The 18,281-nt window shown below is 40.0% G+C and overlaps 1 protein-coding gene across 1 annotated transcript in view; it reads left to right on the forward strand.

Annotated features, from left to right (window-relative positions):
- The window catches only part of prkx (protein kinase X-linked), a 36,831-nt gene extending 20,953 nt beyond the window's left edge, over positions 1-15,878 (forward strand). Inside the window, exons 5-8 of the mRNA XM_035677637.1 lie at positions 3,797-3,892; positions 7,904-7,961; positions 12,593-12,670; positions 13,956-15,878. Of these exons, the coding sequence (XP_035533530.1) occupies positions 3,797-3,892; positions 7,904-7,961; positions 12,593-12,670; positions 13,956-14,081 (358 nt within the window). The 3' untranslated portion in view covers positions 14,082-15,878. The remainder of the gene's footprint in view (positions 1-3,796; positions 3,893-7,903; positions 7,962-12,592; positions 12,671-13,955) is intronic.
- Positions 15,879-18,281: the final 2,403 nt, after the last annotated feature.

An 18,281-nucleotide genomic window follows, 5' to 3' on the forward strand; every position in this document is an offset into this window, starting at 1 on the left:
TTGGTTGTTTGAACTTTTCTAATGCAAGACGTGGCTGTTTATCAGAGAGTGAAGGCTCTGTGAATATAGCTTGTGTTCATGCCTTCAAAGTCTTAAATAACAATCTAAACTTCAAAACAGTTTTATTTAGTTTTCTTCACAGAAACAAGCAAAATGCTGAGATATATGCCTTCATTTACACCCGTTATTGGTCAAACCTTACGGCTTAAATTAATGGTTCTCCAGTCTCCATAAAAGGTCACCTGTGTGTGAGCCGGCTTACCCCCACCCCTACATCCATGTTCTTTATATCCTGGTAGGAAAAGCTACGCAGCTTTGAATTTGTGGTAGGAATGTGACCTTCTCTCAGCATTCATCAGGGCAGGCTTTGAAGTGCTGCAGTCCCTGGCAGAGACTGGATGCTGTGCTGCCCTTAGTGCATCAGCAGACGTGTCCAGGGAGGGGGACTACTGTAAGACCCCCCCAGACAAAGAGCTCTCTTCATCTTGCAGTATTATAGCTGTTCGTCAAAGGTCCTGATCCAAGAATGTAGCGGCTGCTTCTGAAAAGTAAGCGGCGGTAGATCATCCTCCTCCTGGGTGAAGCACAAGTTGAAAAAAACATTGAGTGAAGGGTCAGGGCCCCCAAGGGAGGAAGCCAAGAGAGAGTGGAAGAAAAAGAATGGGTCTTCCCTTCATAATCCTGCCTTCAGGACCAGATTTCTGGTCTTAATGGAAACCAATCATCCTGTGTGTATATGGAGTTGTACACGTAGCTGTGTATATGAAGTCTGACTCCTGACTCCTCACACTAAAAATCTGCGTCCTGTATTTATCTATACCCTACAGACGAAGACCTGCTCCAGTTTGTTGGAAACCTATGGCGACTTAGAGAGCTTCACAGTCCCAGTGGCCTGAGCTTGGTTGAGGGTCACTTTCATGCTAATTATTGAAATAAGTTGCATCAAAAAGTATTTTAATGTGAAGACGAATTCCACTTTGGAATTTTAATTAAACCGTGTCTATTCCCGAACTCAATTTTCTGGATTGACTGCATAAAAATGAAATTGACCTCTTTCCCTTCTCTTACCTCTCCTTGGCTCCCCGGTCAGTCTTCGTCCACCTCAGCTCAGTGGAGCGTCAGCCGGGTGATTAGAGACAGAGATCCTAGAGGAGAAACACTCTGTCCTATCACACCAGCCTGTCATCCCACAAAGGCAAAGTGTCATGGAGCTGGAGTAGTTTTTGACTTAGGACACGCATTTTAATAACTCTAACATCTGTGGTAGCTTTTAAGATAAATCACACCTCAGTCTTACCAGAAGTGGGGCTAAAAATGTATTTTTAATTTTTTTCCTGAGTTTTTCTCCAAAGCAAAGCTCATGGGAACATTAAAATAAAAGATACTTCCATTAGGAGTATTAATATCCTCAGTATGTCCCATGACAGCCATTGCATTAAGCTTCTTTTTGTTACATAATGGTAAATGGACCTGTACTTGTATAGCGCCTTTCTAGTCTTCCGACCACTCAAAGCGCTTTTACACTACGTGCAACATTCACCCTTTCACACACATTCAAACATGCAAAGTCCATCGAACAGGAAACTAACTCATTCATACACATTCACACACCGATGCTATCTGCATCGGGGAGCAACTTGGGGTTCAGTATCTTGCTCAAGGATACTTCGACACGTGGCAGGAGAGCCGGGATTGAACCAACAACCTTCTGATTGGGGACGACCCGCTCTGCCTCTGAGCCACAGCCGCCACTGTAAATGTAAATGTGATTGCAATTTTACATGTTGGTGTCCTGTGAATATATGCCACAAGACTAGTCTTACTATTTGGACAGGTAACATTTGTCTTAAAAATCTCAACCCGGCACTAGTCTGAACTGAATGCTTTGACATTAAAACAGCTGCAGAAGCATTAAGTTCAACCCATCGTTGGGTTTGAAATTCATGTTTTCTTTTCAAAATCATTAAAATTAGGGCGCCCTGAAAGCTTGCCTGGTTGAGTTTTTGCAGGTCCTGTGCTGCGTGTCCTCCCCTCTCTCCCTCCCTTTCCTGTCTGTCTTCAGCTCTCCGATCCAATAAAGGCAAAAATACTCCAAAAATATTATATAGTATACAAACCACAAAAACTACACCATTTACAATATAATAAGATGTTCCTTTATTGATCCTCCATAAGAGAAAAGGGGAATGTACTACAAAGAATAAAGAAAATACAATGACTATATACACTATATGCAGTAACATAGAATATAATGTGGCTTGTGTATATGTACGTGTGCACTGTTTCTAAAGGTATTGTGTATGTACATTTGTAAATTCTGTGATGTGATTGACAGTTTGATTGAGTGGTGTGTTTAGAGTCAGTCAGTGGAGGAGGTACTGGGTGCTGTGGCACTGTGGTGTCGGATGGCTGATTGCATGAATGAGCCTCCTAAGCACTTTAAGGCACGTAGCTGGATGAGTCTGTGGCTGAACATGCTAGAAATCATAGCTAGTAACTGAAAACAGAAATAATCATCAGATCCTCAAATTTCCATCTGCCCTTTAAGAAATTATGTTGGACAAACTAAAGCTAAGTTTAAAATTGTGATAATTTCATCAAAATGGCTTGGCTGGAAATACCCAAGACAACATTTAGAGATTTAACAGATAAACATCTGCCACTGATATTGGTGAGTGCCATTTTATTTACTATTTTTGCCGATAGGCCCATATCAGACAACAAGGCGAATATCAGCCGATACCGCTGAGCCAATATATCAGTGCATCCCTATTGAAAAGGGCTGTTTGAATCCTTATTTATTATCCACTGCACTACCCCTGTTCTTCAGATACCTCATCTAAGTCAGTATCAAAACTGATTGTGAACTCGGATAAAAAGAATAACAGTCATGACTCATCAAGCATTAACAAACTTGTAAATGACGTCTCTGATGACAAAAGACTAAACCTTTTTGTTGTATACCCCCTTTTCAGCAGATTGTAATGTGTTATTTTGGTTCGTGAATACAGTTTGTTCTCAGGGTGTTAATGAGAGTTTTATCATAACATTGTTTAAATCCTTTCTCTATCCATATAAAACTAATTACAAAACTGTTATGTATTCGTCATAGATTTCATTGTCTCCTGTTAGAAAATAGTCATATCATGTCGTCCTACTCCCATTTCGCCGCAGTGACCCAGATTTTCCACCTATGACAGCACCAGTTTTGGAAAACGAAACAAAAAAAAAAAACACTAGTGGAGTCTGTGGTGCACAGCAAGCTCCCAGGCGCCCCCCATCCCACAGTCTCCTGACTCTGGAGCTTTTCACCGGGAAGGCAAGCAGCGTGTGACAAACTGGTGCGATTATGCGCCTGTCTGCTCCATGCGTAATACATTCAGAGGCCCGTCCCATTATGTAATTTGTGGGTAATGACTTGTCCAGGCCGGAGCAGAGGGAGTAAAAGGAGAGCTGGGAAAGCATTCAGTGGAGTGCGGCAGCAGAAGGCCTGTGGGTGGTAGAAACACTAACACGCACACAGAATGGTCAAAATAGCTGTGAACAAAAGCTGTTTTGTCTACTGCTGAAAGTTTTCATACCCCTCCTCCCCATTGTTAATGGTGACCTCTCCACATGTTCGCTCGCCATTTTGTTCAGACTTATCCAGGTGAATGCGTGTAAGCTCTTGCTTGCTTTACCTTTTCCTTGCATCATGCTGTTTTTTTGCCGAGCACAAATTGAGTTTGCAAACTGTGACAGTGTGTGTGCAGCATCAGAGGAGGAGGCTGGAGATGACATTTATTTCTCTCCACAGGTACCCGCCATTCTTTGATGACAATCCGTTCGGAATTTATCAGAAGATCCTAGCCGGAAAACTGGAATTCCCACGCCATCTGGATTTTTATGTCAAGTAAGTTCCAGACACCAGGTCAGGGTCAAATTACACCAAGAATCTGTATGTGTGTGTGTGTGTGTGTGTATTTTCAGCATACATTAATCATTAATGTCTTTGCATATACTAGAGAAGTCACTTTCTAAAAGTCAAGTTCAAACTAATTTAAGTTAACACATAATTTGTTCGCTATAGGGTAATTAATCCCCCCTCCCTACAGAGAGTGTTTCACCTTTCAGCACAGTCTTTATATTTTCCCATGTGGTGTCGTACAACTGCACTGTGTGTCTGGAGATCATGATGCCACTGTGAATTTAATATGCCGGCCCCAGCTCTGTCATTATCCTGACAACCTCCTCCAGAAACAAAGCCAATGAGCTGCGTATCCTTCAAATAAATCTTGCTATCTCATAGGTGATTGCCTTTTTACGAGCTTCTGGCTTCTGAGGATGAGTGTGGTGAAAAGGAGGCTGTCAGACAGACTGGTGTTCAATTACAGGGAAATTCTGGTTCATAACAAGTGGGATTAGGACTGGAAGATGTGGCCTAAAAATAAAATCTCCAATTTTTACAGACAGAAGACACTATATCTTTGGCAAAGTGGAACACCACCACATCTGTAATGTCTTATCACTGGGGCCCCTTCTTAACATATGAGATGGGATGATTCTTTACGTTCATGTGTGCAGATGAGTGAATTGGGGTTGTTTTACATAGTCATTTGCAACTGTATTATCCCCAAATTGTAACATTCATAGTTTAAATCTCCATCCTTTTGTTTGTATCATCTTGAAACTTAAATTATCGCCCAGTTTTATTTTTATAGTTTAATCTTTCATTTGTATTTTCCTTTTGCTATTGGAAGGGAAGGGTGAAGCGAGGGAGTTGTGATCTGCAACTACACCGCTAGATGCCAGTAAATCCTACACACTGGTCCTTTAACTTTAGAATGCAAAGCCTCCCCCAAATTCCTGCTGGAAAAAAACCTCACGAGAACCTCAGTGTCCTTTTCTGTAGCTGCCTCCCTAGTGCCAGGACTCATCATCTATCACATCATTTGAAACCAAAACCTGGTCTGCAGGTGGACGTGTTCATAAGCTGTGGCCAGTCAGGAAGTGATAGTCTCCCTACTGAGGGTCACTGACACACTCCACCCAACCCACCCTACCATTTAAATGACTATTTAAGCATAATACTTCAAACGATTGTGGGGGCCACATTGGCCGTGGATTGGGGTCTCTAAGTGCTGCAGCGTCCCTTTAACGTGGGGACAATGAGCTCCCTGGAGCTAAAGAGGGGCTTCAGGTTGACCTGCAGTCGCTAATGACACACCCAGCTGATTTGGACCGGTTCCCCCACCGCTCACAGTGGCCATTAGAACAGCTGGAGGGCACAGGAATGTGCAAGATTACAGGCTCAGTGTACTCTGGTTGTGTGTGTCTGTGTGTGTCTGTGTCTGCGTGTGTCTGTGTGTGTCTGTGGTTCTGGTGTGTGTGTGTGTGTGTGTGTGTGTGTGTGTGTAGTGTGTGTGTGTGTGTGTGTATGCACTCACTCAATCAGTCCTGACACAGTGGCCCCGGAGAGCCCAGACACACAGTGCTTCCCCTGATAATTCAGCGAAGCCACAGCTTCCCACTGTTAAGCCATCTATCTTGCAGCCAGCAGACAGAAGGATTTTTAATATTTCCACCATTTATATCACTCTTACACAGTTCCACGTCACACACCGCCATCCATCAAGAAGTGAAAGGCCTTGCAGAGGACTATAGGCAGACCGCTGCTTCTGAGCATAGACAATCAGACAGACTGGAGAACTGTCCCAGGGTGACCCCAGCAGTAAAAGTCTTGTATGGCATTAGTCATAAAATTAGTTGGTTGTTAAGGAGATGTTATGGACCTGTTGACATTGTATTGGCCGACCTTACACCCTCTGCACCACCTCCATGTCTTCCTCTGCTGTCTATATGTGGTGGGAAGCTTGTGCGTAATCCCTGAGACGTGTTTGGAGGCTGAGAGGAATTTCTTAGAGGGACTTTAATGAGTAACACTAAACATACTTTAAAAAGCTAGTGTCACAGTGCTCTTGAGCAACTGCTGCAGTGGAGCTCAGCCACTTGAATAATAAAGAGCTCAGTTCTACTCTTTCATGAATAATACAGCACAATAACTCTTCAAGTCTGTGGTGAAAGAAAATTAAAAGAGAAAATGTTTTTGATCTATTTCTAAGGAAAATCAGGCTTAAGTAGATGTTTACAGTAAATTAAAAACAAAACACAACACAAAACATTAAAACAATCAGTGAATATAAATATGGAAAGGCTCAATTTGAAAATAAAGCAGCTGAATTGACATTTTTGGTACTGTAACAAGCTGAAAACATTGTTAGCAAGCAGTTGTCTGTTTACACGTCCAGCAGAGAGACTGCAAACAAAAGGTGACTTAGAAAAACAAATCAATTTGAGAAATCAATAAAAATGTAGGTATTTTAGCATCTATGCAGAAATGAGGATAAACTATGAATTATAATACTCTAACTGTTAGAAATATATGTATACATAAATGTTGATATTTATGAACATCAAAATGTATTTTTTTGTTTTATTGTTATTTATTGTTTTATAACGTGAATAACTTTTGCAAACTTCACCTCATTGGAAGACCCTCCCTACTCTGCCTCTGATTGGTCCTAATGCTTTAACGATCTCACCACTCATGCCAGAAGGGGAAAAAAAATCACGTGGGCCTTAAAAAAACAAAAAAAAAACATTATTTTTTCATGTCTCATTTATGAATCTCGCATTAGCCTGGCATGTTGAGATAAATGTAATTACTTCTGTGACCCAAACAGCCCACCAGCCATACTTGTAGGCAGCTGGATATACTTGTCTTTAGCAGCATAAAGGCTTTCTTAATCAACCAGTGAGACGGCAGTTTGGAGGGAAAAAATCAAGTGTGAATGAATAACAACTAACACATAATCTGTTATGCAACACAGGTAGCCTTATCCTAAACTAACTTTATGCTGTAAAATCGATGTAATGCTGTTCATTTGTGTTGTCGAAAATGGCTGTAAGGCAGCTGCTGCAAACAGACTTACTTTACAAAATTCAGAATTAAATTTCAACACTACTTATTAACTGTCTGCTGGTTGGTGCTGAGCAGGTAGCGTACAGTGGCTTTATCAGAACTTTTTCACTGACAACATCTGCTGCTGGAAACATTAAAAACCAACTAACAGAAGCTTTTTAGAGCTGCTGAGGGTGAACTGCAGAGTTGGTGATAATATTCTTTAATAGTGATTAGTGCAGCTTAAAGGGGAAAACCTCAAATTGTAATTGGAAAAGGGAAAAGCAAATGTTGTTGAAAAAATGAACCAAAGAATATATCTTTTTTTTCCCCGATCTCCCTTCTGGTTTTGTCCCCATCATTTACGGATGAATTCTCCTTCATGAAATCCATGAAAAGGCATAAATACAAATACCCCCCCTCCCTCCCCGGTGCTGATTAAAATATTTCTCTGTGACATATCACTCCGGTCTTTAAGCATAGGAAGGATTCCGTCAAAAACAGAGAAATAGCTGACTTGTCAACATCCAGCCGCTGTATTTATGAGCCTGTCAGCAGCTCGTCGGGCGTGAGATACGGCACCTTTATCAAAAGCTCTCTGTTCGTCAGCAGCTATCACATTTCATCCGAAAGCCTACACTCTGCCATTTTAAAACCCCTGTGAATCATCCTCATTCTCTTCTCAGAGATGTCTACATCACGTGTACTAGTCTCAGAAAAGTCCTGTCTGCAAAAAAAGTGCTCACTTTCTTCAATTAAAAGATTGTCAAAGGGACACAACTTACTTAGCCACCCCTCGTCACCTTCAACAGGCTGTCAGGCTACCTTTGGTGAGGGTGCATTTGTCATTCTGACAGCGCTGGGGAGGACCATCTGACAGTTTTTCCTTGAGAAAGAGAGAGAGGGTGGTGGGGGGGCACATGTACCGCTTTGGATTCATTCACTGTTTCTTTTTTCCCCCAGAGACCTCATCAAGAAATTTCTGGTCATTGACCGAGCCAGACGGCTAGGCAACATGAAGGTGAGTTGGTTAGACTTCGTGTCTCCCTGATACACATGGCAGCTCACCATATTGCATACCTTCAGTAAGTAGTTTGACGTCAGCGGTCTGGGGTCCAGGACAGGACAGGACAGGCCCACAGTGTGACTGAAGCTCCACATGGTTCCAGTTAGTCATAAATGAAGAGAAATTTATAAAAGGATTGTTTGGACTTTTCCCCTTTCAGCAGGGTGGGTGTCTTTCTGTGGGTGTTTCCATTTGTAATATGTCTGACTTGTAATCTAAATATTAATGAAAGCAAGTTTACAATGTGTTTTCATGCCTCAGATATTGAAATCCAATCTTTGACCAATCTACAAGGAATAATTTGAGATAACATATTATATAATTATAATATTATTCTCTTTCTTCAGAGAATTGATTAACCAGTTTAGCAATAATAATTTCTGCCTTTAGCAATTGAGCCTTCCTGAAGTCCCGCCCCTTTTTGGACTGTGCTCCACGCAGCAGAACATTTAATTGATAAACAGTTAAGCAAGCCACGGTCAACTTTTTCCTACCTGTGCTTAGATATGCTCTCTGCTAGGTTATGATAGGCTAGTCTATGTTGAATAGACAACCAAGTTTTGAAGATGGCTAAAAGATAAAACACATCAAAACTTAAGTTAGGTAGCTAATGTTAGCAAGCTGTAGCTAATTAGCTAGCTAAAAGGCATAACTCATTAGCTAGCTAGCATTTTGCTACAGTACAAAATACTAGCTAATCTACATCAGTATATTAGTTAGCTATCATTTTACTAACTTACTAACTTAAGATGTGACTGTATATTTGTCACTTTTGTCTTACAACCATCTTCAAAATGTGATTGTCTTTTCAACATAGACAATCCTAGCACATAGCATATCTAAGTACAGGAAAAGGAGAAAGTTGGCAGAGGATTGTTAAACTGTTATTGGAGCTCAGAGGAAAAAGGAGCGGAACTTAGGAAGGGTAGATTTGACCCCATCTTGACCTTTTCCATCCAACTGCTGCTTCATGTGCAGCGAGCCTCCTTTAGCAAAGTGAACTGTTAGTCTGGAGTGAATTAATCTTTTTGACACCCTCATACCGAGTCTGTCTTCTGATTATGACAGGGATTAAAAAACACATTAGTCCGCTCCATTTGACACTTTAGCTACACTACAGGACCTAAACACAGAAGAAGGCCTGAAATGTGGGTGAAACGCATTTCCACTAATTCCACTTTCAGTGATCCCTTGGAGGAATTACAGAGTGGAAAATGGTGTGTACGTTTTACATTTTACTGGGAGCCTGCCACTTCATCACTCATCAATGGGAGGCTGTGTAGATTCCCATTCAAACTGGAGGACTGGAGCATTTCAATTAACAGTAGTGAAAAGAGCGGGAGACTGAGAGCTGCTCTCAATAAAACAAATACTCCTCTAAACCCAGTGATTAACTCCACATAATCCCAGACAAGATGATATTGATTTGTGGCTGCCAATATTCCAGTCACATCGTTCATTAACAGCACTGATGCTTCTGTGCACTCACAGGCTGTCTTTCCTCATTTACAGAGGCTGGACAGTGCCACTATAATAACAGAGTTTAATTACAGTCGGTTCATACATTCCAAAATTCTAAAAAGCTATTATAAATGTATTTAATTCATTTGAAAAAGGAACTGATAATTATATATATCATATTTCCTCTTCTTTCACTGATGAAATTACATTACCGTCACAAAATATATTTTTTAAAGGATTTTAAATGGTATTTTTTTGTCTCATTTGCTAATTTATCTACCGATCATATTCCATCTCGAAGTTTATGTACAGTTTTAACTCCATTTTTGCTTTAATTTAAAGTTGTGTAAGCATTTTAATATCATCCAATTGATTATTATCTCATTTGATTTACAAAGTCCTGATAATATTTTATTTTACCAACAAAAAAAGAAACATCTATCTATTTTTGCAAAATGCAAATAATATGTTAAATCTGTTTTTTTTTACCCTGTTATAAAATTGTATAGATTTTGTTTTCTTGAAAAATGTTTTAAATAACTCACCTTTGACCTACATATGCAAAATACTTGCTCAACTTACAAGGCTGTTATTTAGTTTGCAATAAAAACAAGATAACATTAACTAAGAGTTTACAGCCATGCTAGCAGCTTGGTAGCGCTTACTTGAGCTAAATGCTAACACCAGCTTGCTAACATTCTAATTATGATGATGCTAACATGCTAATCTTTAGGGGTGTAATGTTTTCCATGTTCACCTTTTGTAGTTTACATGCGAGTTACAACTAAAGCACAGCTAAGGCTGATGGGAAAAGTGTAGTTTTGTATTTTAAGCAAAGTAAAGGACTAACTAAAATTTTGACCTGATGTTGGCACAAGAGGAAAAGTTGTTAAACTGATCAGAATTCCTTTCGTTGTAATAGAGTGATGCGAGGATGATGTGTTTTTGTAGTTCAACCCGGGAGTTGGTGTCGACAAGAACCAATGGGATTTTGGGAGCTCTGGCTAATAAGGTCATTTTTTATTTAGCACAGCTATAAATGAACTACACCACGGTCGCATGACTTTAACGTCATCACCACGAAACTTCCTATTTGTAATTAAATCTTCTAATTAAAATCTACAAGTTGGAAAGTTTGAATAAGAATAGGTTGCGTGTGAGTGCGAGCATAAACACAGCAAGGCTGTAAAGGTGGACTAGTGAGTAATTAAGTCTCAGCGTTTGCCGTGCTGATGTTTAATGTCACCGACGACCTCTGTAGTCTCATTTAGCCACTTGTTGGCAACTGCGTTTTTTAAGACACGAGTAAAAGCTTCAAAATTCTCAGGTGGGGTATTTACTGACGGATTTTTTTATATATTCTAAACGTGAAAATCTGTTAAACCACATTAACCACAGAACTTATTTCAGGCATCGAAGCAAATCATTGACTCAGAGGAGAGGGAACTGGAAGTGCTAAAATGCTAACTGAGTTCCATGTTTTGGTACTCTTGCGGCACTGTATTCATCCAATAGTTGTGCAGGTTTCAGTCAGACCAAAGTTGTGGACCGAGGGACAACATTGATATCCCTAGAGCCACGCTGCTAGCATGGCTAAAAACACAGGTTATCCCACACGGCTACAAACCGTCATCCACTTTAATTCTCAGTTTGAGCTCATACAGGGCAGCAGCAGTCCCCACTAATTTATCTGCTCCCACTGTTTGTATTGACAAGACATCAGACTGACATCTGCACACAGCTGGCTAGCTATAGCTGTAGGAACAAAGTGCACACTGTTCGCTCCACTCCCATGGCTTCACCTCTCATAACCAGAGATAATATCTCATCGACATAAAGAAAGCGGGAGCTCAGATCAGTTAAATGAAATGAAATTAAAATTAAGTCTAACCCACAGAGCAGCAGCAGGAGCTCTGATTGGCCAGCTGTTGAGTATTAGCAGAAGTTGAGTGTTAGGTCTGGCCTATCAGAGCTCCTGCTGATGGTCTGTGGGTTTGCTTTAAAAGGTGCATTTTCAAATTCTGCTATTATTTTATCATTTAAAGACCATGTTGAACCGCCATGTTTCTACAGTAGTCCAGAGGGGACAAAGCGCACACTAGCTTTAGAGAGGGGCCACCATGGTTTCTCCTTCACGCTTGGAAGCGGAGGGTGAAGGGAGGGAGTTTCGATCTGCAACTACATCCCTAGACCTATAAATGTAATTCATTTTTTACCGTTTAAAAACTGTTAAAATCGAATTGCCTTTGTGCACTTTAGACTGTATTGACTTTATACTGAAAGAAACCACGGGAAGAAAGAGATGAGTATCATGTGTGTTTAGACTTTGTTATTCCCAGCAGATTCCTCCAAACAGGAGATCCATTAATTCAGTTTCTAGTGTTAGTGTGAGACACCAGCTCTGTGGTATCTGTTGTTGTTATTGAAGTGAAGATGCTGGCAGATGATATTTTCCACCGGTTATTTTTTCTTTCTGAACCTTTTCATGTTCAAAAATGCCCAGATGTTTATTGTTGTTATGGTGGGAATCTGTATTTAAACCATCCTGGGATGTGACGAGTGTCCACTGAAACAAGGCAGATTGCTGACATTTTTTGAGGCACGCTTTTACTGCAGCTTTAACAATGAATAAAACTGGCCATCAGAACTCATCTTTATAGGAGCAGCAACTCCTGACAGGCTGGTATATCATTTTTAATATTACCTATATCACTACAGAAGTCAAAATAAAAACAACATTGGGTCCCATGCAAGAAGCAGTACATACAATGTTTCTCTTATTTTTGTTTCTATCCAAGATTTGTTCTTATTTTCTTAGTACCCACTGATTTCTTTGATTCTATCTATCTGTCACGTCTTTTTTGGTGGCATGTCTCCAATTCTTGGCCATGTGCACACCACCCTTACATGTTGTTTATGGGGCATTACCTGTGCAAATAAACAATCGGCCACATGCCTCCAATTTAAGATCAAATGAGATTCATCATTCGGAACACCTGGGTATAAGCAGATTTGGATGTTTAGGAACGTTTGGTGCATCTGGATGTGATTTCTCTTAAATATAAGATACATGCATGTGTATGTATGCACAGTGTATGTGTTTACAGCCATGGTTTCTGTTTCAGAATGGAGCAGAAGATGTAAAGAAACAAAGGTGGTTCAAGACAATAGACTGGGAGGCAGTTCCTCTGAGGAAACTGAAGGTGAGAGCAGTTTTCAAAAGTCTCTGTTTTCTTCAACTGCATATCAAGTTAGTGTTTTGGGAATATAATATTTATAGGTATGTTTTTATTAGTGTATAATTAGCTGAAAATAAAATATGTTGTGTTTGTTACCTTAGAATGATCTGTTTTTATCTACAGAGGGAGCGGGTCCTGCAAGAAATGTTTTGCTTTTCTCTTTAAGTTTAATTTTATATCATGATTTGATTAACTGTTAATGTGCTTTAACCATTAAATCAACATGCAGCAGTGTAGCTGCAACTTGTCCTAAAGCGGAAAATGGACAGCTGAATTATCTTTAATTTATATCGATTTCTTTTTCTAAAACAAACAGATAAGCCAAAAAAAGAAGCTTTAGTTAGTTAACAGAATATAGTGTTGTAATTTGCAATATAGAAAACACTAAAAGACCTGCAGCTTTACAGACTGTTTGACCTGATGGTTAAAGAGAGAGATCAGGTATTTTGAAGTGGTGTTATATGAGGCACTAACTCTTTGACAAATAACATATTTTGGTGATTTTTTAATTGAAAAGATGTAAACACAACCTTTCAATGATATGAAACTTACAATATAATATTTTCAGCAACAAATAAAAACCTCGTTGTGGGCAACCATTTCTACATTGTTAGTACTCCCTGGCTTAGCTTGCAGACAGTTTTTGTAGCAGCTAAAAGTCTATTATATGGTTTTTGTTTTGTTTTTTCCCGTTGTTCCTTGCAAAGCAATATTCTTGGGCTGGTTTGCATCCATAGCTCTTTGAAGATCTACCCACAGAATTTCAATGATATTTAAGTCAGGGGACTGTGAGGGCCATTCCAAAACCTTCAGCTTGCATCTCTTGAGGTAGGCCATGCTGGATTTCGAGGTATTTTTAGGATCATTATCCTGTTGTAGAAGCTTTCCTCTTTTCAGCTTCAGCTTTTTAGTGGAATCCATTCTTCCACCCACCCGTGCACCCTGTATCCATACTCATTGTAGGCGGTGGTCAATGCAGTACCTCATACAACTCCACTTCAAACTACCTGAACTATCCCTTTATTGTCTTACATTTTAAGGGCATTACTCCACAATAATACGAAGGCTAATAGCAGCCAAATTCATGCTACAAGTATCGGCTAATTGGCATCCTACAAAGTTAGTGCTGGTCCTTTTTCAGGTCAAGCCGTTGTCTATTTTCCAATATGGTGAAACCCTGAGATACCATTAGCTTTATTGTTTCAGACCTGCCCTTGAACTTGTACTAAATGTTCCGTTGTCTCCACAGCCTCCCATTGTTCCTAAAGTTTCCCACGAGGGTGACACCTCTAACTTTGATGTTTACCCAGAGGACGACTGGAAGAAAGACCCTCCCGTGCCTCAGAAGGACTTAGAGATCTTCAAAAACTTCTGATCACTCAGCCTGGTTAATTTATTGCTGCAATATCCCAAGAATTGACACAACATATTGTAAAGTTACCATTACAGGTACCGTCATGGAGAGGATCCTTATTTATCAAAGCGGGGGGAGTTATGTAATAATGGCCTCCCCCGGAGACAAACTCCAAATGATTGATACTGTGACGTGTGTCATACAACAGAGATGATTTGCTTTTTATATTTTTATTTATATGACTTGAGTCAAATCTTTTGCTGTTTTTAATTTTTTTTTATCACATTTTTTTCTCTGAGCCTGCTCATATGCAAAAAAAAAAAAAATCTGGTTCCATTGAAACCAAAAGACTGTTACTTTCTAGGTTTAAAAAAGAGAATATTCAGGTCTTTTTTTGATATTATCATGTTTCATTTTGTATCTCTTTTTAAAATGTTCATGCAGTCATATTTATCGTGACTCCAGACTGGTGCTGTAGCTGTCAGCGGGCCAGTAGCTATTAATGTGCGGTTTTAGACTCCTTATACTGTATCTAGTCATGAATCAGCCACTTTATTTGAAAATGCGTGACCCGTAGCACTTGTAAAAGGTGCCTTACATCATAGTTTGATGGGCATGATGTCTCGCAGTTACATAAAGTTCACTTGAAATAGTGCTTTTCTCAGCCTTCAACGCTAATAGAAGTTGAATCATGGGACTGTTGGTACATGTGAGGTGCTGTTGTAGAGAGCAGGCTGCCGAGTGTGCTGCCACGTCTCCTACTGTAACGTTTTCTTCCCCGAGCTCTGTCATTTCCTGTTGCAGCAGCTTTATTTGCAGCCAAAGGACTTTGTTATTACCGTACAGTCACAGCTGTTCTACAAATGAACTACAGACTCTCCCATGACACTTTGTGCTCATTCACTTCCCTCATCATCATCATCATTATCATTGTTGTCGTGCTTTTAAAAGCCGGGTCATGTGAGGTGAATGGCGGATGTGAGGTCAATATTTAAACGTGCTACCAGGAGTGTTTAACTGGTTATCAAACAGTAGCAACTTTAAAGGTCCAGTGTGTAACATTAAGGAGGCTCTGTTGGCAGAAATGGAATAGTATATTCATTAGTGTATAATCACCTGAATATAGTAATTAGTTTATATCTACAGACACTGTGGGTAGCCATCGATGGAGGCTGCCATGTTGAACTACAATGTTTCTCCTGTAGCCTAAATGGACAAACCAAACACTGGCTGTAGATAGGGCCTTTCGGTAGCTTCATGGCCACCGTAGTTTCTCCTACAGACTTCACAACCTGTTCCCTTTCCGAGGTCGTCAAATACAGAAACCAGCAGTTTTGAGTTAGTTGCAACTTCACTGCTAGATGCCACTAAATCCTACACACTGGTCCTTTAACTTCTCACTCTATAGAGCTGCATTACAGTTGACCGACAGTATTCATCAGCATTTCATGTTATTGTGTAGTAGAGGCTTTGTTTGGTGTTTTGGGACAGTATAGACCTTTGAAATAAACTTCATATCTTTTTTTTTTTTTTTGCTGCCATTAAAATCCACGTGATCATGTCATTTTTGTTACTAATCCTTCTTTATAGAACGAACTGTCTGCACTGTAGATTGACAGTGAATAGTGTGAAACATACGGACAGAATTGTCATTCTTGTACATTCTCTCATTGGGCTATGTTCTAATAAGTGAAAAGATAAATAGATTAGAAATAGTAGAGGAATAGATTCAAAGATTTGCCATTTTCTGGAACCCCATCAAGGACCCCAGGTTGGGAACCACTGTGTTAGTAATGAAATAAAATGCCGTTACAGCAACATTTGGAGCCAATTTTATTTGCTGCGTTCTTTTGCAGGAGCCCTCTGTGTCACTACCATCACTTTTCTATCATAGTAGAATGAATGAGGAAGCTGTGTTTTCCACACTATGTTAATGTTAGTGAAAAAAGCCTGTTCAGTAAACAGTTTTGGACATTTTGCCATCATCTTCTTGCCTCCCATTGCCTTCAAGCTGAATATTGTTTTGATACACAGCGGACAACATTTGCTCTCATCAGTGCAACTTTCAGTTCTCTGCAGTGTATCCGTTACCTCTCTGTGTTCTTGTACAGAAGGTGTTTCAAGTGTAAGTTCAAGTTGTTCTCTTAACAATCCAGAAGACGGTTTGTTAGAGCAAATATTCAGCAGGCACCTGACATACTCATCGCTCCATGCATTGTATTCACACATTCTCATCTGGCTGCTGCCACACTTACCACCACCAACTAAGAAACAAAATATTGTTCTTTTTTTTTGTTCACTCTTACATCACAGCTGTTCTGAAGCATTCTTATGTCCCAAAGGAATGAATCCCTCTGCCTCATTAACTGGATTTCTGAGGGCAATATCAATATTTTACAGGTTGATCTATATTTTTTGAACACAGAAACATTTGAGGTGTTATGAAGGTAAACATTTTTAACTATGGCTCCTTTTAAATGTAAAGGGTTGTGACAAATATATGTACTGAGTGCGACATTTTACAGTTGAGAAAGAAACCTTAAAACAACACGATTTATTAAAATGTTTAATTGCATTTTAGCCCCTCACCCAGGCTGCTGTGAACAAATCACACAAAAAAATCCAGAGAAGTGAGTTAACAACAGAAAAAATTAAGGAAAATGATTTCTTAAAAAGAGTGGAAACCCTGTTAAAACCTTTTTAGCCACAAGCTAAAAGGATTTTTACACCGTCCTTAGCCCAAGGCTAAAATCATTCCTAGAACCTTCTTAGCACCAGGCTAAGGGATGGCACAATCCTGGCACATTCTGACCTTGACTTTTAGCAGGGTAATCCCTGAGTTTGCAGGGTCATCCCATGAAAGTCTACCGAACACGGGGCTAAAAGGTGCTTGTGTGAAACGGGGCTAAAGTGAACAGAATGTAACATTTGTTGTGTGTTTCAGTGGAAATTTAACCCAGGGTTAGTAGAAGTGCAGTGTGGATCATATAGCTCTGGGCTACCTGGGTTAAAAGTTTACAGGTTCAACTCTGAACCCAGGACTTAAACCCAAAAATCAGAATCAAGTATCTTTATAAATAATTCCAGCAGCTTCCATTTCCATTGTATTGATTCACCATCAATGAAACACTTAATTTTAAAGGTATTAATCATATCCATCATCCTCCCTTCTACAGTGAACATGTGCAGTACACTATATGGGCCTGCACACATCAGCATGTATTTCCACAGCAGCAGCTCTGTCTCCTGTTTATATGTAGCTTTTAATGATGTAAGAATCACCAATCTTAACAATGCCTGTTATATCACACACCACTTTGTATATATAAAGCTTTTTCTGCTGAGTAGAGGAGCCTGGACTGCTCTCAGTGCAGTGCTCGTCCATTTAGAGAAGTTTTTGTACAATGCATGTAATGTCTGTAACCTCCAGCCCCCGCCCGTTATGTCTCACCCAGTGATATGTTTTACATTTCTCAACCTTTGCCTTTAAAATGCTTTGTCGGTGCAGTCATACATCGTTTTCTAACCAGTACATAACAATGCCTTTTAATATACAGTTACTCCCTTTATACCTATGGAACTTTAAGCAATGGCACATGTTTGTATGAAGACTAAAGAATCTTTGAAAATGTTTGAAAACCTGGAAGTGAAAAGAAAGAAACATGTTCTCTTCTTCTCTTGTCTTGCCTGGTCCTTCCTGTCCTCGCTCTTTCTCTCCGCGTCCTCCAATCTCTTAGCAGCCGCAGGCCAGCAACGCTCTGAAGGTCAGCCATCGGCCTGTGTAGTCGAGCAAAGCTTTCATATTTACAAAATGGAAATCTGACATTTGGGAAATGAACTCTTCATTTCGGCGATGTTTAAAACCTCTCCAGTTCAGGTTTCCGTGACAAAGTGTACAGACTGCCTGCACGCAGCTCTCTGGGGCTGCAGAGGTGAGCATCAGTATACAGGAAGGGAGACAGCACAGTCATACTGTTTATACAGAGAACATGCTGCTCATCTACCCTGCTCAAGGATAAATAGGAAAGCCTCTTTTCCATTTTATTTCCACTGATAACAAAAAGGGATTGGCATGCGAGTACTCAGGCTGATTTCTGAAAGACTTGACACATCTGTAGCTTGCGTTGCAGCTAAAAAAAAACGTCATCTGCACGTCACGCTAGCGAATAAGGTGATGAGAGGTGCACCGTTATCAGTCTCCACTGTTTTCTCACGGTTAAT

This window comes from Morone saxatilis, unplaced genomic scaffold (assembly GCF_004916995.1).
Source record: "Morone saxatilis isolate NCDOM2014 unplaced genomic scaffold, NCSU_SB_2.0 Contig6, whole genome shotgun sequence".
NCBI classification, from domain to species: Eukaryota; Metazoa; Chordata; class Actinopteri; family Moronidae; genus Morone; species Morone saxatilis.